This window comes from Etheostoma cragini, chromosome 15, assembly GCF_013103735.1.
Source record: "Etheostoma cragini isolate CJK2018 chromosome 15, CSU_Ecrag_1.0, whole genome shotgun sequence".
Lineage (NCBI taxonomy): Eukaryota > Metazoa > Chordata > Actinopteri > Perciformes > Percidae > Etheostoma > Etheostoma cragini.
This window is the reverse complement of record NC_048421.1, coordinates 17,724,961-17,746,008: the sequence shown is the minus strand read 5'-3', so window position 1 is coordinate 17,746,008 and position 21,048 is coordinate 17,724,961. Positions and strand designations below refer to the sequence as shown.

General features: G+C 38.9%; 2 protein-coding genes across 4 annotated transcripts in view; one reads left to right on the top strand and one right to left on the bottom strand.

Moving 5' to 3' along the window:
• Positions 1 to 111: 111 nt before the first annotated feature.
• Positions 112 to 7,337, bottom strand: LOC117958766 (dehydrogenase/reductase SDR family member 7C-B-like). Of its 2 annotated transcripts, XM_034895390.1 has the most exons (8): positions 7,157 to 7,337; positions 5,796 to 5,875; positions 4,956 to 5,133; positions 4,724 to 4,836; positions 3,220 to 3,430; positions 3,045 to 3,137; positions 854 to 1,009; positions 112 to 706 (listed from the first exon to the last, which is right to left on the bottom strand). In XM_034895390.1, the coding sequence occupies exons 2-8, from the start codon at positions 5,829 to 5,831 to the stop codon at positions 501 to 503; spliced, it is 993 nt and encodes a 330-aa protein (XP_034751281.1). In that variant the 5' UTR covers positions 5,832 to 5,875; positions 7,157 to 7,337; the 3' UTR covers positions 112 to 500. The 2 variants fall into 2 exon arrangements, with proteins under 2 accessions (XP_034751281.1, XP_034751282.1); XM_034895391.1 differs by lacking the exon at positions 5,796 to 5,875 and having other exon boundaries at positions 7,157 to 7,333.
• A 2,126-nt stretch (positions 7,338 to 9,463) lies between these two features.
• The window catches only part of LOC117958765 (splicing factor U2AF 65 kDa subunit-like), a 28,193-nt gene continuing 16,608 nt past the window's right edge, over positions 9,464 to 21,048 (top strand). For both annotated transcript variants that reach the window (XM_034895389.1, XM_034895387.1), the window contains exons 1-3: positions 9,464 to 9,662; positions 16,681 to 16,855; positions 17,554 to 17,657. In XM_034895389.1, the coding sequence (XP_034751280.1) occupies positions 9,614 to 9,662; positions 16,681 to 16,855; positions 17,554 to 17,657 (328 nt within the window). In that variant the 5' untranslated portion in view covers positions 9,464 to 9,613. The remainder of the gene's footprint in view (positions 9,663 to 16,680; positions 16,856 to 17,553; positions 17,658 to 21,048) is intronic.

Genomic DNA, 21,048 nt, shown 5'->3' with positions numbered 1-21,048 from the left:
ATATATATATATATATCTTATAAAACAACTGTTGTGAAATTTGTATACCAACTGATAACTATTACAAACAAATGACAAAATAGATAAAAGAAAATGAAAATAACTCTTATATTACAGGGCTTAGACATACGTATGTTTATTTGTATTCTAAATCCACAAATACATAAGCAGATTCAGCATTGTCTTTTGTCTCTTTATAATTTACTATTTTCAGTTAATTCAGCACCCTGATCATTTTATGCATGTTAACTTGTAAAATATGCAGACAACTATGCAAAATCAATATTTAACTTTACATAATACTAATAATAATAATTCAGTACATTTAAGACCCACACTCGGTTGAAATACAATCTTAATTGTAGCTCAAAAGATTTCATGAGAAAACAGGAAAAACAAATAGATTGTCATTAGTAGTATGCCTGGATGAAAGGACGATAAAACCATTCTTTAATTTCCTCAGTTATTACAGGTGATTATTATAGTGCACGCCAGCAGCACTACATGTTCTCAGAGGCAGTGGCGTTCTTCACTCCTGCAGCCATCACAGCGAAGAACACATTAGGGAAGAAGGACCTAGCGTAGATGGCCACCTTTGGGAGCGAGGGAGCAATTACCACCTCTTTCCTCTTGTTGCTTAAAGTCTTTATGATCTCGGTCGCTGCCTCGTCTAGAGAAACGCCGAGAGGTTTCTGAGAGTACACCCCTGCAAAGAGCAGAGAGACAATGTAACACAGCGTGTCGTGGCATTATTATGCAGATTTAAATATCCACTGAATGGGAATCAAATATGTTTTTTAATCTGTAAGTATAATGGTTGTACTTTTTCCTGGTTTCCTCTGATTTTACTCACATGACCAGATCGATTTGGAGGCTGGCGCCGTGTTTTCAGACAATGCAGAGGGACTAATGAAGGTGTAGTTGATGGTGCTGACGGAGATGCCGTACTCTTCTACTTCAGCTCTCAGGCAGTCGAAGAAGGCCTGAACTGCATGTTTAGATGCTGCGTCTGGAAAGATATGCAAAGTAAAACACAACATCTTTATACCACAACCATGCACACCCCACCGTTACTTTTAACACATGGTGAAGTATCAGTAGAAACACTGCTGACACATTACATCATCTATAAGCTCTGGCTGGACAGTTTGACCGGGTTAGTTTTGTTTAGTCTTTGCCTATCATGCACATTAACATTATGCACATTTAATTTTTATAAATATGAAATAAATTGTTCTAATCTTTACTGTACAACATGTGTGTTTAATTGAATTTTCTTTCGGTCCAATTATACCAAAGCGTCTATACTAATGCACATAAACGTGCCACAGAAGGTGCCACGCAGTTTTGTTCATTAACGTTACAAGAAAACTTGCCATTTACTTTTACTTTCAAACTTGACACGAACGCAGGCCTCCTTACGTGGAAATTGGTGCTCTTATTATAGGCAGTGTAAGAAATGGACAATGTGACACCGCTGCTTTCAACAGAGACCAGTGGAGGCTATTGGAAGCCATGGCTGCAGGAACATATTTTGAGTTGGAGGTGCTGACAAATTTTTGAATGTGACATTTTCCGCCAAAGTCAACCACCACACACCACACTGCTTCCGTCACAACACTCCACAGGCAGAAAAACTAAAACGAGGATGAAATCAATAACCCAAGACAGGACAAAACACAGGATATAGTTACAACTGGTACAGAATAGGCCTGCTACATGCTCACCACAAAACACAAGGGTATAAAACACATCACTGAATTAAATGAAATCAAATCCAAAGTTAGCTGCCTTGTTGTCTGTTGCTAGCAGGGTCGCTATGGGAGGGACAGGTGGAGAGGTGCTGCTGCTACTTCTTTCAGTTACAGTTGCTGGGTTTTCTGACTCAGGTCCATTAAGTTTTTTGATCCTGTGACTGATTTATGAAGAAATCCAAAATGTGCTTTTGTTTTACAATGTTACAGGCAAGCTAACTTCATTACTGTTGACTCGCCGGGACAGTTTCCACAACTATCTTCACTCATGAGTCAGTGTCAGAGGTGCGCAGCGTTCCTCGCTCTTGGCAAAATTGGCAGATTCATCCTGATCAAATTATGTGTTTATCTATTCCCGACCAAATTGTAAAATCAAATTACATGTAATTGTAATGAAAGGGAGTAGGCTAATATCAGTAATCAATTCTTTAAAGTAAATATAAGTCATTTTTAATTATGGTTGTAGTTTCTACATTTCACTAAGGGGGTGCTGCAGCACCCTCTGCACACCTAGTTTGCACGGCCATGTTAGAAGCACTTTTCCGGTGATAGAGTGTTACTGTGCAGCCTCCAACTAAGCTTGACGATGTAGATGTGACGTGAGCAACTTGTCTGAAAGTTGTAAGTCTTCTGGCTTACAGAGATGGAGAGGTAGGTATATGTTAGCCACAGGTAAACTATTGCTAACTAACATGCTAGTTAACATTAGTAATTAAACCTAAACAGCTAATGTAATTTGAAACTGTCTGTGAGCTTACCTTGTGCTAGACGGTAATTCCTCAACTGTGCGACTGTAAGTCGCGTGGTTATGACACAATCGTTAGCCTATTTTTACCAAAACGTCTGCTACGGAGCCATACCATGAGATACAATGTGATGGGGCCTTTTATACATTGTCATCTTTCTTTAGAAATAAACAATGGACAAATTTAAACAGAGTATTTAAACGCTTCAGAGGTAAAGTTGTTCTCTGTCAAAGTGGCGCAAAAATGAATGACAATGTCAATGGCATGCTAAGGGCGGATGATGGCTTGATGGCATCAAAACGGCTTCATAGGAAGTACGCCTTGTCGAGGCTGGCTTACCCCCTTGGCTCTTTCACTTCATCACCTTACTTCCTGCTGTCCTTCCGCCATAATTACAGGAGGCCACTATAGGAAGTGGCCAGTTGCTGCTTGTCCAACCGACTTCTGGGAGCGTTTTTCGAGAATGACAGTCTTGCATGCATTTTGTCCACTAGCACCTCAAATAAGAGCTGAGTATTTCCCTCAATGAACTTCATGAACTCACATGAGGTGCGAAAAGGCACAGCTATTTTCCCCTGGATGCTGTTGACGAGGAGCAGGTGACCGGTTCTCCTCGAGATCATGGAGGGCAGCAAACCTGAAACAGAAATGTCTCAACACACTGCAGAACCACGACACTGTCATACTTTTACAATCTGAAATGTGTTTCCATCGTTTACCTTTGGCCAGCGTGGCCGGTCCAAAGTAGTTGTTGTCCATCAGTAACTTGTCCATCTCCAGAGACACGCTCTGTGCGGGTGCCTTGACTTTCAGGCTGCTGTTGAGGATGAGAACATCCATGCAGCCGTAACACTCCTGGATCTCTGAGATCACCTCAGGCATGCTGTCCATATCTCCGAAGTCCAGCAGCACCAGTTTACAGGGGAACGTCTGAGAAGGAGAACAAGACATGATAAAGAGGTACATTGAAGTTTTAAAGTATTTACTTAATCTGTTTTATGCCACTTCATAGTTCTAGTACTAATCCACTAAATGTATCTCTCAATTCAAAAACAAAAAACATGATCATCTTATAAAATAAAACAGAAGCCTGAGAGTGTTTTCCAATATTGTTGGCTTGTGGCCTTTTATAAAGAAATCAGTGTCTAGTTGTGGTTTCTTGTCTATATGCTTCGCATTCCACTTCCAGGATTGCTCCGGTGCTACAAGAAATTCCACCGGATGCATGGATTTTCCGTTACCTTCGGCTTTCTTTGTGTTGGAATTTGGTGTATTTATGAGGACTATGGTTAACTCCTCCGATTTCTGCAGGGTCAATTGAGAGAGCTGGCTAAACTATCTGTCCAATTTGAGTTTTCTCTTGCACGACTATTTAGCAGCAGCTCCGTGCCGAGCTCACCACTATCCATTACGATTCTGATTGGTTGAAAGAAATGCCATTAAACCAGAGCACGTTTTCCTCCCATCCCCGAATGCTATGTGGAGTAGCCAGACCCTTTGGAGGAGGGTCTGGCATAGCAAGACTATACATTTCAGATGTTTATGAATGTTAAAAGTTCCCCCTCTAAACCGCTCGGATGGTTTTCATTTCAAAACGGTTAGAGTCCCAATGAGTTAAAATCTAATTCTTTAGAAACCTAATATTTCACATACAAAACTAAGATAAGAGAAAAGTAAAAAAATAAAAATAAAATAAAAAAACTACTAATTTGTGGATGAGAACTTTCTTCTTTCTTCTCCATCTACTCATCTCACGAACCCTCAGATTTGTCTTGTGCTCCTTTGGAGGGGCTCGACCCCTAGGTTGGGAACCAGTGGACTAAACCAGCTAACCGTTTATAAAGTCGAGCAGCTGCAACAGTAACCTGCTGCTCTAAACACTGATGATGATGAGGAGGAGGATGAAGATGATGATGATGGCTCAAGGTCCATTTAAAAACATACCACACAATTAAAAGGACAGATATAAAAAGATGTATAGTATACCTTAGTATTAATATTAAAAGTATTCATTATCTAATAATGTTATATATAATATATTAGTCACTGAAGGCATTTTTCTGCAGAAAGATTACTTTTCCTTTTGGTACTTTAAATACATTTTGCTGAAAATACCACTTCTTCTGTACTTCTGCTAGTAGGATTCTAAATGAAGTACTTCTACTAGTGATGGGGTATTTTAGTGTACAACAGTGTTTCCTGTTGTGGTGCATTTGTACTTACCACGGTGGGGTCTGAGGCATTTGCCAAATCATCGGCCAATTCTTCAAGTTTCTCCCAACTCTTCCCACAGAGGATCAGCCTCGCTCCTCCTCTGTGAAACACACCTGCACATTCTGCATGGATTTCAAACAATTAATAGATAAAGGTTGACTGTAAAATCCAATGGATGGCCAGAGTCTACCAGGAAGCTGCTTTGGATTGCAGGTTCTCATTTGTTAAAGTAAAGTATTACCTTTTCCAAGCCCAGACAAAGCGTCGGTTATAACCACAACTTTATTGCGTACAGATGTTTTGGACAACAGACCCATAATCACGCTGTAGAGGTAGAAAAATCCAGCTGTCAGCACGACTACACATGGCACCAGGAGAACAGTGGTGATCCATACTGAGTCCATCTCCTGGAGGATAGCCTGGGAAATTGAAAAAATAAAATAAAAAATGATATGCAGAATCATATACGTATCTTTGTAATTAGTCATAAAATGATTAATAGGTCAACATTTTGGAAAGAACGCTTATTCGCTTTCTGGCGCAAAGTTAAATAAAAAGATTTCAGCAAGCGGTGTGTTAGCTTAGCTTAGTTTGGCAGAAAGACTGGAAACGGGGAACAGCTAGCCTGCACATAACCCCCCCCCCATAAAACGACGTAATGAAGGTTTTACACTTCGGAGTTCGTACAGACTAAACAAATGAGATATAACAATGTTAAATATTGAGCTTTAGAGTTGAAGGTTTAGACAGATAGTGTTACCTTCAGACACATCCTAGCTAGCCTTTTACCCCCGTTTCCTGTCTTTGTGCTAAGCTACGCTAACTGGCTGCTGAGTCATATTTACCACACAGACATGAAAGTGGTATCGATCCTCTCGTCTGTATCTCAGGAAGAAAGCAAATAAGCGTATAAGAGTTAGCTAACATGATTTATGTTGTTGTAAATTATACATTTTAGATGGTAAAGTATTTTTCTGATGATGCCGATGGGATGGGATGTCAGAGACCATTTAGGATCTAATGAACGTGATTCACATGAAAAAAAGGAGCGTTTCATACCCAAAAGCTCTCCGTCTCATACCCAAAAGCTCTCCGTCTCCGTAACATTGGAATCCATCTCACCTGCTACAACCAGTTTATAGTCTAACTATTCTTACAACTCTGAAATAAAAACAGAGAACACATCTTTTTAACCATGTTCTTATATATTATACATACTGTATGTATCACGAAAACAAAGAGTAAGTGATAAATACAGCATCATTAATGTATATATGTGACATTTGTGTGTACTACATGCACATACTTGGATATTTAGATATTTTCATGCATCAACAACATGCAGATCGTCAGTTCTTCATGAGGTAAATCACATTCTCAAATCATTGAAAGCATGAAAAGCATGTTTCAATTTCCTGAATGTGTGAATGTGATAATATCTTAAACATGGATGGATTACTGAACAGGGCCTGGAGGGTCCAGACCCGGGGGCCCAGAGATCAGGAGCCCCGATGCCAGGGCCTCTGTTTGAACCGCCTGCTTACATTTATTGTGGGGAAATCAACCACAAAGAGATGCAAAATGAGCATAAAGACACACAAAGTGTCAACTTAGACAACAACTGGCTACAAAGACAAGACAGAGACCACATAGAGATGCAAAACAACGTTGAAGTGAAACGACAAAGAAACACACAATAGTCAGAAAGAGACTTAAAAAAAACACAAATCAACTGCAAAGAGACACATAGAGACAAACAAAGTCCCACAAAGACAACAAAAGGACCACAGAGAGACCCAAAGTAAAAAACAAAGTCTAAGAAAGACATGCAAAAAGACCACAAAGAGACACAAAATAACAAAATGATTACTGCTTAAATGTGAGGCCTATACATGTCTGTGCGTTGTCTCGGCCATTGTCCATGACCTCGTAGTGTTTGCGTTACGTGATCAGCTTGAAGTGACAATCTTTCCTTTACATTAGATGCAATCTGGTAGAAACCGCTCCACAAGGCCAGTTTGTTGTCATTGCGTGATAAAGACAGACACTCACACGTTTCAGATTTGCCTAACCGAGAATTTGAAGATAACCTTTTGGTTTAGGTTTACCATGCCATGCACCAGCTGTCTGTCCAAATATAAACCGCCCTAGAAATAGAGACTGTCTCTCTCACAAAGGTACATGTCCACAGAGCACTAGTCACATTAGTCCACAGCAGAGTGCAAAGATGAATTAACACAATCAGAACTGAACAGGAAAAAAGAAATGGAACACTTCTCATTCTGTGTTGACTAAAATAAAGGATAAAAACAGAGTGTGTTGACCTCCAGTTAGTTGACAAAGTGTCTTGGCACTTTGCACAAGTCACTGAGAGAATAAAAAGAGCGACCATGTGAAACTGTTCTCGATATTGCTAGAAGTAAATAAGCAGCCAACACTTACTGCTCCTTAGGCCTCTGTCGGTGTTCTGGACTCTGGCTTTTTGATTCCTCTCCCGAGGAGCTGCACGCTTCAGCAGCTCATTCCCACAGCTCCTCTGACATGACAGCCTGCAGAGCTGCCAGCGCAATACTTTGGGATTTGAGCTCTTTTAATAGCAGCACAGCTGAGTCAGTTATTTTCCACGCATGTTGTCGATAAGGTATGTCCAGTGTCAGGAAAGGGCGCCGCTGTGGAAGAGAGGCGGTTTCACTGGCTGCTTTTAGTGAACCAGATTGAGGAATGAAAGCAAGGTTTTTGAGAATCATGCATTTTAAAATGATCTGAGCAGCAGGTGATGTCAACTTCTCAAGGGCGTGATGAGTGTGACCAAAATGCCCTTAATGGAATTGAACAGTAGCAAGTGCTGCAATATTATTTTTATTTTCGTCTTCACGCAAAAATAATGAGTTGAAATAGGAACATGATAAGTGATGCCTGTCATCACTTATCGTGTTCCTATTTCATCTCATTATTTTTGGATATATCAATATACGGTCCACTTTGAAATTTGTTATCTCAGGTGGTGGAAAAAGTAGGTTATTTAAAACTAGATTGTAGTAGACTGCCTTAGTAAATGTACTTAGTTATTTTTCACCACTGGTCACACGTACATACAGCTCGGGCTGGGCAATATATCGATATAGTATCGATATTGCGATATAAGACTAGATTTCGTCTTAGATTTCGTCTTAGATTTTGGATATACCGTTATAGTGTAATATGGTAAGTGGTGTCTTTTGTTGGTTTTACAGGCTGCATTACAATAAAGTGATGTCCTTTTCTGAACTTACCAGACTGTTCTAGCTGTTCTATTTTTTACCTTTACCCACTAAGTCATTAAATCATTTCTGTAGAATATTTATCAAAAATCTCATTGTGTAAATAACATTTTGTTAAAGCACCAATAGTCAACCGTACAATATTGTCTCAACATCGACATTGAGGTATTTGATCAAGAACATCGGGATTTTTGATTTTCTCCATGTCGCCCAGCCCTACATACACCTTCACTATGTAGTTTTGAGGTTGTTGTTGTTTTTTCTGTTGGCTGCTTTATTGGTTTAGTATCAAAGAAGAAGAAAAACAAGCCTACTAAATTAAAATGTGTAAAGTGTTAAAAAGATTTACACATTACCAATGTTGTCAATTTAATGGTTAAACCTGATGAAGTTAATCACTAGTTTAAAAACAGCTGAAAAACACACGTGTGTGTGTGTGTGTCTGTGAGGTAAAATTCTTCCAATCAAGTTCTTTTCATTCATCTAAGTATATTTTTCAGTAGTTGTTCTGTTTTTTATTTTAAATCTTTGCCGTCTTTATTTAATTTTTTATATTTCTATTATATTTCTTGGTTTGTGTGTGAGTGAGTATGTGTGTATGTCCTTGGTAACTTACTGCTCGAGTGATGTGAGCGTGAGTGATTTTTTTTGCATCTGTATCATACAAATAAATAGTTAAAAAATCTTTTGTCAGGATTTCTGGATTTTCTTTTTTAGATTATGTCTCTCACAGTGGACATGCACCTACGATGACAATTTCAGACCCCACCATGATTTCTAAGTGGGAGAACTTGCAAAATAGCAGGGTGTTCAGATACTTATTTTCCTCACTGTATCTGTCTAAATAATTAGACAGTGTGGCATCACCACAATAAATCCACTGTGTCACCGTCCACAGACTACTGGCCACATGCCTTGCAGTAGTGTAAAACTTCATGTATGTAAGGTGTGTACAAACAAAGCAGTTGCTATTTCTTCAATTTTGCAGTGTTAGTTTTGTGTGTTTGTATGTAAATTCTTTTGCTTCAACAAACTCATAATTTAAAGCCAGAAGTGTTCAATCTATGATCTTAAATATAAATCTTCTTGATAGTTTTTTTTTATTTATTGAAAAACCACAACTTAATTAATTGTATCTTCATGCTCTTCTTAGAAAAATACTGTCTATCTTTAATTGTGTATATATGTAATATATTTTGTCCCAACATTTGAATTGATATTCAGGTCCCATTATTTTCCTAGCCTAGATATTCAAGATAGAGATAAAAAAATATGTCATCTGACGGAAAAGTAACATTAGCTCAAACTTCTGAAATCCTCTTCCACCACTACATATTATAATCATTCTGTGTAACATGTTTGAGAATTTGCTATTCACAGCCCTCACCTTTATTGTCTTGATTATCTTCATTGTACATAATTGTGCTGCAACATTGTAGAAATAACAAGGTGAAAAACCTTGGTAAAGCTGAGGGATTTTATTTTGACGGTTTTAACCGGATGTTGTACATATTAACTCCACCTTGACACCGGGGAGATTACAGTGGTTTTGCTGCACTGACAGCGGGCTGGTTGGTTTATCCTTCCTCTCAGACGAGACAGACCTGCTATTTTTTTGTACACCGAGACAACCGGCATAATGTCGGATTTCGAGGAATTTGAGAAACAGCTCAGCGAGAATCGACAGGGTAAGTATTAACGGTCTGTCTGCCCCAATTTGGTCTTCAAGCTAGCATAGTGCGTAACGTTAACGTTAGCTCCCCTGATATTTTATGAATGAATAACCCGAGCTGACAGCAACTTTAGCGTGTAGTTTTCGACAACATGACTCAGCTAATTTATGTTAACATAATTCATTTAAGGTTAATGATGTCAGTAATCTCATTCTCATTCTAAACCTTACACTGAACGCAGTCTTGGTACCGGGTAAGCAGTAAATTTAACGCTACCTACGCTTCTCTTGCGCGAGACAGCTAGATGCGAAACCACATTAAAATGTTGCACCTTTTTAAATTGTTATCCTCTCCTCCAAAGATACATACAAATATAAATGAGTTATTATGTCATTTGCCGAATCAACATCATGTACTTTTCAATTCGGCATCCATTATTCGTTTTTGCAACACATTATGGATACAAATAATACAAAATCTTACATCTGATGTGTGTTATTCCAACAACAACAACAAAGTTCGCAGTGTCTCACAATCATGAGAAAACACTGAGCCGATACATACAACTCAGATAGTAAAAACATTTCTAATCATATTGGCCACTAATAGATTATAGATTTAGTAGTTGGTTAAGCAAAAACGCCAAATGCACATACAATTTGACATTGAAGATGCATGGAGCCACTGTGTGGCTCAGATTTACACAGAAATGAAGAGTGCCTCTTATTGATTTATTAAACAGTCTTAAGTCATTTTCTGCATGACGAACCCAAGAAGAACAGCCACATTAAACTGTCAGATTTCTCAAAGAAGTGCGATACAGGGGACTGTCTACTAACAGAGGGGACTGGATTGAATTAATGTTATTATTTAGAGAGGAAAGTCATTTTACGGTAACACCTTATTTTCCTTTGGAAGATGATTGTTTTTTGAAAAAGCAATTAGCAACAGCAAGTGCCGTGAAATAAGGCCAGGTACAGTAATTACAGCAGTAGTTATTTTAAGGAAAAAAGACAATTAAGCATTTACTGGGTAATTATGCAGAAAGTATTAGTATTATAATCACCTGTCAAGAATAGTAATGTAAAAAAAGGTAAAGAAAATACCTGTTACAATTTCCTAAAGCTCAATCACAGCCAGGTAACTGTCACATAAAAACCAAGCAGAAGATTGAACACTTGAGAAAGACTTAGAAATACGTTGGTAACAATAGTACATTCAAAGCATTCATGTATTCAGTTGACTGGGTAGTACTAGTTTTAAAAGTAAAAGTACATTATTATAGTAAAATTGCTTCTTTTAAAGTGTTATCAGTGTTACTTCAAGGTGCTGATTATGTATAATTATTATTTTAATGTCATACATGTACAAGATGAAAATATGTGATATCTTGTTGCACAAAATATAGGCTAGAAATAACTTCAGGAGATATCCAGTTAGTTTTGTTGTGTTAAAATTACAGTTTTGTCATTCTTATTGTCTGTCAACCCTGGTTGTTATCACACTTAAATCCCATCTTGTCTCTGACTGTGGCGAAACCAAAAAAACACAAAATGTGTCCACGACGTTCCACTTCCGGGATTCCTCAGTCGCTGCCGAATGTCCCTCATTTCGGCTGGATGTCCGTCCCCTTCTGCTTTGTCTGTGTTGGAATTCTGAACTCCGGTGGATTTATCAGGACTATAATGAGGCGAAGGAGGACCTCACAGGACCTTGATTCAGAAACAAATATCAACGGTAGTGAACAGGGAGACACACATTCCATTTTGATCCCGTTGGAATTGAGCCATGGATTACAAATACGTTGTTTTTCAATTTAAAGCGTCCATATTATGCTCATTTTCAGGTTCATAATTGTATTTTGTCTCTGTTTTAGCTACAGAGTGAGACATCTCACTTCTACACTAACTTTGTTGTGTGTTGAACATGCGCAGTAGCTAGGTAAGATCACATCAGCTAGAAAAGTCTTTCTCCCACTTTGGTCAGGACGAGGCAGGATTAGCTGGGAGACTTCTTCTAAATCCCAGAAAAAAGGGATTTTCTTTTTTCATAAAATGGGCACTTTAAAAGCTATTTTTTCAACTGAAGAACGTCTTAGTTTGTTGGTTTGTATCATGACTACTTATTCTTATGTGAAACCACTCAGTGAACTACATTCTCGTCTCCCACAATTTGCGGCACCTTGAGTCAGTAGTGGATCTAGAAATGTTAACATGGGGGGGCACGTGAGAGATCTTGGCAGGGTGGCAGGGGAAGACGGTGCATTGTAACCCCCGAATGTAAACTCACTGCTGTGCCCCACTATGCCCCTCAACACCCTGCTACGCCCTGAACTGCTACAGCTCTTTCTAGTCATAGTTCCATTTTCTTTACTGTTGCTATAATTTCCACCGTTCATCATACCAACTGCTGTTTATATTCTGAATCATAATTCTCTGTGTCTGGATCTATGTCCATGGCTATGGGTCACATCTCTGGTCCAGGTCCAGGTCCAGCAGCTCCGTCTCACACGCTGTTACTCTAACAACTGAAGTTAGTCGCATTCAATAACTTCTTCTGTGTTCTTCGTTGTGGCCGCCGCGATTGCAGAGTGACCCGTGGAAACACTGGTACAAATACAGGTTTGCCCCTCATATTTAACAATATACAGCTGTGTTAATAACAATTAAAACTGTAGACAAATGTCAGAAGTGTGGACCGGCGCTGTGTGGCGGGGCTGCGCGGAAAGTAAGAGGAGAGAGGGATCAAAACACAGGCACGGCTTTACAGAAGAAATGGGTCATGTCACGCAAAATTAAATCATATCCATATAACAACATTGCAGCGGATGTGAGGACATTATGTGCACCGGTGCGTCCTAGAGGAAAAATATTACTCTACTGCCTGTGAGCTAACAGAAGCTAACAGAAGCTAAGTAGCACCGCCACCGACTAGCTAGCACTGCTCACTGCTGTTGTCTGAGTAACACAGACAGGACAAAATGTTGCGTTTGCTGGTAAACTGCGCGATGCAGGGAACAACTGACTGGCATATGATCCGACAGTGGTTTACGGAGCGGTAGATGCGCTATGCAAAAAAAACCGGAGCGTTCTATGAAATGACGCATTAAAAAATCGCTCTATCACGCAAATTTAATTGTGTGAAGTCAAAATCGTGATCGTGATTAAAATTTGATTAATAGTGCTGCCCTACTGGGTCTGTCTGAGGTTTCTGCCCAAAAGGAAGTTTTTCCTCACCACTGTTGCACCAAATGCTTCCTCTTGGGGGAATTGCTGGGTCTTTGTCAATTACAGAATGTGTTCTAGGCCTAGGACATGACGTGTTATGTAATGCTCAGGGCTCGACAAGCCCCTTTCTGACCGGAGGGGCTTCCGCGGGACACAGCGTTCCTAGAAGCCTTTTTTTCTTGTGTTCTGACTGGACCAATTTGGGGATTATTAAAGGAATATGCCACCGTTTGTGGAAATAGGGCTTATCACGATCTCCTCTATCTGTAGATAGGTGGGCCAGTGCATTTTTGGTCTCGGTGCATGCATTGATGTCTTATTTCAAATGAGGCATACAGGACAAATGCTAACCTGCTTATCAGTCCATTCATCATCAAAGCTGCTGTTTCCACAATGTTTTGTCAGGCTCTCTGACACTGACCTTTTTACCTGACAACAGGTCCTTCCTTCTGCAAGCATTTTCCACCAATCATAATCTGTATAGTTATCATTATGGATTTTCCATGTTTTTTAGGAGTTTGCTTACACTGATACATGTAAAAATTATGGCATTAATTTAGTAAAAAAATAAATGTTCAAACAAGAATATGCGTATTAGGTGTAAATACATCTTATTTAATTTATTTTGCCCCCGGAGTGTCTGCTTGAAAACATTCTGGCCCTTGGAACAATGTAGTTGAAGACCCCTGGTCTAGCTTTCCTGCTAATGGCACAACATACAGTGGCAGTTGGGTTATGACCATCTTCTGAAGCTTCCTGGTTGGTGCCGGGTATATTTTCCTGCTTTTTCTTGCCTTTGCCAATCACACATATGTTATTTCTTTCAGGGCCAGTGAAAATGTAGAAGGTGCCATCAAAACTCTAATCTCTGGGGATTTTTATTTTTATATTAAGCCCCGGTTATGCTACTGTACTGCAATTAATATGAACGGAGAATACAAACAAGCCAAAAGGTCCAGGGGTAACTGCAGGCATCTTCATCTTCCTCCTCCTGATCCCTCTCTGCCTCTGTGCCTCTCTCTGAATCTGCAGCTTCCTCTTCATCCTTCACAGTCAATTCTTCCTTTCCCCTTTCTCTTTCCCTTCTTGCACTACTCAGATTTGTCTTGGTTGGCAGTATCCCCACTTTTAGGCTTCAGCTAACATCCAGCTAATCTGGCCTTTAAAAGTCAAGCTGTGAAAAGCTCCTGTTATCCTTGAATTACATTTAGGGCCCTGTAGCCAAACACACATAAAATCAGAAGAGATTTATTACATGCTCACACCAGTTATGTTTAGACTAGCCTTCCTAATCCCATTGTAGTTGTTGTTTTCCCAGTTTGACAGTAAAGTATGTCACCTGGTTTAATTTGTGCGGCCTTATTGCTGTGATATGTGAGAGGAAGTGCATTGTGTAGGACTCCTTCAGTAATCACACAAATGATCGATCATCACGCACTGTGTAGGGCGTTATAACGTAACGCCACCGAAACAGCGAACCTCTTAGTGTTAGGAATTCAAACATGCTAGTTTTTAGTATTTAGTATTATGCTGTTCTCGTCTTTAGTTAAATGAAAACTAATCAAAGGGCAGAATGCTCTTACAAATTACGATGGAGCGTTTGACCCCCCACCGTAGGTCCTTACCCCCCCCAAGCTGCCCCCCTAACTTTGGTGTTCAAAAAACGGTTTGTAAAAACAAACGATGCCACGATGGCCACAAGCTGCTTTAAAAATTGAAACAAACATTTATTCATATTAATTAATAATAAATACTAATTGTTGATGTAATCTTAGCCCACTGCCCCTCAAATACTTAGCTACGTCCCTGCATCAAACGTGCGGAGCAGCGTTCGCACAGTCTGACTTGCACACAACGAGCGGGCGGCGGGCTTAAAGTACATCTAAGGTTATTATGTATTATTAATAAGCTGCCCCCCTTCCCCCCCTGTAGGTCTGCCGCTTCCTTGCATGATGCTTGACTTGCTCGCTAGCTAGCTAGCTTAGCGCTGTTCAACAAAACGTGTAATGTTCCCGTACCTGATGTTTTATCCAGTGACGTTTTATCAGAACGAAGATGTGTAACTTTAGCGTGTGGTAGCTATAGCGAGACATCATCCATGTGACTCTTTTTAACAATAGTTTAACAATAAACTGAGACCTTCCTGACATGCCAAATTATCTTTTAAACTGACGAACTTCATACTTGTAATCCATGGCTCAATTCAAGCGGGATCAAATAAAATGCAAGATTAATTAACTCTACTGTTCGGCAGTAGGCTATTTGCAGTATGTTAAATCGTTTTTGACCTAATTATTTTGCACTGAAATGTCACTCGTCTGTCGGCTCTGACAGCGCTGTGATGTAGTCCTCGCACGGAGCGCTGAACATGGAGCTCGGCTCCACGGCTCAGACACAAATAGACTATTAATTTAAAGCTTTTACTCTTAAACACAAAAGACACGTCTGCTTTAATAAACATATCTGTGGTCAAGCTCAGTGCCTCGCTGTGTTTTATTAACTCTAAAACTGGTGTGGCGTGCTGGCGCTGTTTATTAACAAGTTCTTAAAACCTCAGCCGTCCACAACAGCAATGGGCCTCATATCCTGAGCAATAAAGTCAACAATTCCTTCCGTGATATTCATTTTGCGTTTGGATTATAGAGGGTTAACATCCAGCGGGGTCTGTTGGGGTCCGGGGTAGTCTGGATGTGTCTGGGGAACGCCACCATAGTTGCAGAAGAGTGCGCCTGTAATTATAAAACGATTATTAGATTATGAAATAGGCCAATTCTGATATGTTCATATAGCCTGCTCAAAACAGACAGGGCAACCTAACGCGGACAAGTTAGCTTACCGTTTTTAGGTGACATGCCATCTTTGTAGTCCAGTTGCGAACTGTTGCTTGCAAACTTTGCATTTGACATTTTTCCGTTATCTATTTTTGTAAAATGCTGCCACACTGGTGATGTCTTCGACATGGTTGAGGAGGACTGACTGTAATTTCACAATTAAATAAATATTCAGCAAACCACTAAAACAAGGATTTCTAGTTCTTTCTTCAATCTGTCCCCAGTGGGTTGGGCTAATCCAAAAAAAGTGAAAACAAGGGGGGTGTTCTGAAGACAGACTGTTACCTGTGCAACCAGGATGCTCTGAAAACACCCCCGTTAGCAATTATTGCTTTCCACCCATAGACCATGACGGTCTATGCTTCCACTTGATGAAATAACACGCAAAAAATCGACCAATCAAAATTTTGGTTTGGCCAGAACGTTTCGACCAATAAATCGACTAGTCGACTTGGAGAGTACAGCTAGTAGCCAGACCCTCCTCCGCAGCGCCGTGGAGGAAGGTCTAGCAAAGCGAGACTAAGAGCAAGGTTTAATCAGCCACTAATTGCAGCTACTGTAATACATACAGTATTATTTATTTATAGGGCTGGGTAATGTATCGCTATTAATTAATATCGTGATATGAGACTTGATGTCTTAGATTTTGGATATCGTAATATAAGTGCTTCCTTTTCCTGTCTTTAAAACCGCATTTGCGGAAAGTGATGCAATTTTCTGAATTTAGTGTTTTAGCTGTTCTATTATTTGCCTTCAGCCACTTAGTCATTATATCCACCTTAAAAATGATTAATAATCTAAAATGTAATTATGTAAATATTTTGTGAAAGTGCCATTTGTACAACATCCTTGTAATATCTACATCCAGTAATATCGTCTTTTGTAATAACTCTATATGGCCCAGCCCTATTTATATATGTTGAGTATTTCATTGGCAGACGTGTAGCTGCCTAATTATTGCTTGCTGCTGCACAGAGAGAGAAAGAGAGAGACACAAAAAGAAGAGTCGCAGTGCATCTCCTGGCCGAGGCAACAAGCACCGCAGCTGGAGCAAAGACCGGGGGAGTCGCAGCCGAGAGAAGAGAAGCCGCAGCAGGGACCGGAAAAGCCGGGACCGCCGGAGCCCCTCGCGGGACCACAAGAAGCACAGGTCGGTGGCTCACAGGGTTTTATTTTTTTTGTGTCATGGGTCCATCCCCATCGGCTGAGACTCCATGTACTAAATAAGGTCTTGTTGTAGGACTTTTTCACAGCTCACATTTTGAAAAGAATCCTTGCTGTCGCTGCTAACATTAAACCAGCAACAGCTGTGATCACGCTGTAAATCTATTGGTTGAATGTAACTGAGTACATTTACTCAAGCACTGTACTTAAGGACAAATCAGAGGTGCTTTTATTGTACTTGAGCCTTTTTTTCTTTTCAGATTGAATGACTATGAATTGATATTTGCATACAAAACATATGAAAATGTACAGTTGAAACAATTGTTTGAATTAGCCACAGTGTTGATAATTATTGAAGTCGTTTTATTACAAAAACATTTCATAGTTCCAGCTTCTTAAATGTGAAGATTTGCTGATTTTAATGTTAATAATTGTAATAATGTTGTAGTTTGGACTGCTGTTGGACAAGACAAACATTGGGAAGGTGTCACTTATGGATTTTGGTAATTGTTATGTCATTTCTAACCATTTTCTGAATTCTTCAATCAATCAAACAATAGATTCATAACCTCTCTGCGAAGACTCAATCAAAACATTTAACACTCTACTATTTGGGGTCACCCCTACTTTTTACAACTCTTTTTTGAGAGAAATTATTTCACGTAAGTTGTTGTCTCTTTGCAGCCACTCTCCAAGGCGGACAAGAAAGAAAAGGACCTGCAAATATTGGGATGTGCCTCCTCCTGGTTTTGAACACATCACACCAATGCAATACAAAGCTATGCAAGGTAACTATCATGTTTGCTTTTTGCTTGCTTAGTCCCTGAGTCAGACATCTTCCCACCTACACCGGCAAGAGCATTAAAGATTTTTTAAATTCACCAAAAATATTAAAGTAGCTCAGATAGTAGGGGAATTGGTTTGGGAACCGGAGGGTCACTGGTTTAAGTGCCCATAAGGACCAAAGTATGGTGGTAGCTGGAGAGGGGCCTGGGCCCTGCCAAGGGGCTTTTAAGCAAGGCACGAACCCCCAACTGCTCGAGGTGCCTTTCCATGGCCAGGCCCCTCACTCTGACATCTCTCCATTTAGTGCATGTATAGGCACTGAGCATGTGTAGTTCAGGCCTGTGTGCAATAACAACAGAGTGCAAACATTGTAAGCTCCCCTTGCAAGATAAATGGGGCATACATTATTATTATTATTATTATTATTATTATTATTATTATCATTATTATTATTATTATTATTAATGTTGTGAATTATTTTAAAATTGATCAGATTTCTAATCTACTGGATTAGCTACAATAAGGCTGTCCGGTTACTGTTGGGTTGTTTCGCCCATAAACCATGTCTCAATTGATTTTCCAGAAAACTAAAATATTTAATGATGCTAGATTAAATAAAATAAAATATGTTGTGCTAGAATATTTAATCCATATTACCCACCCAGAATGTGCAGGGTCTATTAGTACTGAATTTACTGTGTATTTCACAATGTTTTATGCAGGTGCTGTCTTGAGGAGAAAATGAACCAAACAAAAGTAAAAGTTGAGTTTGTATACTTTAAAGCAGAGATCCTCAACAGGGATCCTAAGAGTCGGCGCAGGGGGCGCCTCCAAATTATTGTTAATTTTGTGAAAGTTTTTGTCAAAACTAATATATCTTAACATGAATAGCACATATAAAAAACATTGATGATAGGGTTACTGGCCTATAGGTAAAGTAGTTACCAAGGTAGCCATCCACAGATACAGTCAATAATTAAAGCTGCAAGCAGTGTTGGACAGGTCTTCGCTAAATCCGCGAATCGGTGTCCAGTGCAGTTGTGCGGTTCTCAGACACTGCAAATTGTCACCAATGAAGATGGAACTCCCTGCTAAGTTCAGTGATACCTCACACAAGACTCTACGTCGTACAATTCATTATCTTGGAAAGGGGGCTTGGCAGGTCAAACCATCACCAGGAAGTCTCTGCTGAGTTCAATGACACCACAAGACTCTACGTTGAACTGTTCAAATGTTTCAAATTTATTTAAATTTGGTGAGTTTGTGAATATGTTAAGCCCTCAAAAATGGTAAAAATTTTAATAATTCCTTCAGTTCCAATAGGGCCTTCACCGCTGTCAGCGCTCGGGCCCTAAATGGTTACTTCAGAAATGAACTAATGCGTGACTTTCAAGTTTTTTTTAAATTTTGAAATGCTCAAGTGCGACCACACCTCCACCTCTCTTTAATGGAACTTAAAATACATGTACATGTTGAGGAAGGCCTTATACAATACTATACTGCTCTTTTAAAGATACATGTACAGTGGCTTGAATAAGTTTACACACCCATGCTGTAGTTGATTAAAAAGATGAATAAAAAACATCTTTTGGAAATTGATCTTAATGCGTTAATTCAAAATTAATATTTTAGGATTTTAGTCAAATCCAACCTTTTAAGGAAACCAATTTTCCTTGTAAATGAATAATGTATTGTAAATCAATAAATGTTCTTTCTTAAAATACAGGGGCATAAATATACACCCCCCTTTGTTAAATTCCCATAGAAGCATTTATTCTTCCCATTTTAAAGGCCAGTTATTTCATGGATAAGGATACTCTGCATCCTGATAAAGTTCCCTTTAACATGGGTGTGTAAACGTATTCAAGCCACTGTATATGTCTTGGCAATGAAATACATTTTTTGATTAATAAAGGTCACATATTTCTGATCAAAGGTTAGATAGCAAGCAAAGTCTACTTAGACAGTGATACCTTTAGAAAATAAAACTGTGTTTTGCTTAAATATCTGATCACCATTTTGGCTGTTTATAGCATTATGTCTTTTAATGTGACAAAAATACTTAATAACAATTTTGACTATGTATTGGTATGTAATTTATGGTGGTGTAAGGTGCTGGAAAAAGCTTTTTAAATGGACCTTGAAAGTGTTTGAAAAGTGATTAAATTAGACCTTGGAATAGGTGCACGAACCCTGTTTAAAATCATTGGATTTATTAATTATTCCCAAAATAAAGAAGTAAACTGATAATTGATATTTACCAAATAATTCAAGTTTGCAGCTGATTTGACCATAACCAGTGTATTTTCCAAAGCATTTCTTCTTCATAAAACTGCAGAATTGCAGCTGTGTTTGAAAGGCTCTGTCACCCTAAATAAACCTGTTTTGTCTTAAAGTCTAAAGCTGCATGAGACAAGAAAGAAATGCCCCGGTGTTGTTAATTTAACCCTCGCGTTGTCTTCCCGTAGACCAACATTTAGTTTTCCCGGGTTAAAACCTTCTTAAGACACTTTTGTCACTTTTCCCAAAGTTGTTCGTCGATATTTTTTGTTGTTGCTGTTTTCACCACGTTTTTGAAGCTTTCTCCGACATTTGTTGCCACTTTTTGACGTTTTTTATCTTTTCCCGAAGTTCTTTCTCACTTCACACAATGTCTTTGTGGATTTATTTCAGACATTTTTGTTGCTTTTCCTTACATTTCTGTCACTTTTTTCAGTGTTCTTAAATCTTTTTTCTTCTTAAAATGCTATGAAATTAAAACACACAAATTCAATAAAAATAGAGAACTGATCCGTTATTTAACTTGTGAGGAGCGTTGTATGGAGCCATCTACGTTTTTTTTTTTTTTTTTTTTTACAATTTGGTTGAAGGAAACTCAAATTTCTGATTTAGAAACTTTTTGAAAATGGGTCAAATTTGACCCTGAGGACAACATTTATTTAGTATATTATAATTACCATACAAAAAATGTTCAGCCAATTTATATTTTGGGGGTTTAGGATGCAAATGAGCGTTTGCGTTTCCTTGATTTAAACAGCAAACTATATTACACATGACTGTAGTGCAACCTAACATTTAAACAAAAGACAAGCTCAACCAAATTACCTCAACCGCAACTAACTAGGATTAATTAAAGAAAAACACAAACAAGGTACCGATTTATACTCACAGCAAATGAGCCACCAACTTGTTACAACCGGCTCACAGGCCACAACAAAAGAGGGAGATGCACAGCAACGTGACATTAATAAAGTGACATTTATTAAATAATTATGCAAACAAGAGCACGATGAGGTGTGATTGTCGGTATCAGTGATGAATGAAGATGTTTGGATGTAATGGAGAATATGAGGAACGTGTTGTCAGTAGTTAACAAAGGGAAAACTCAAACAG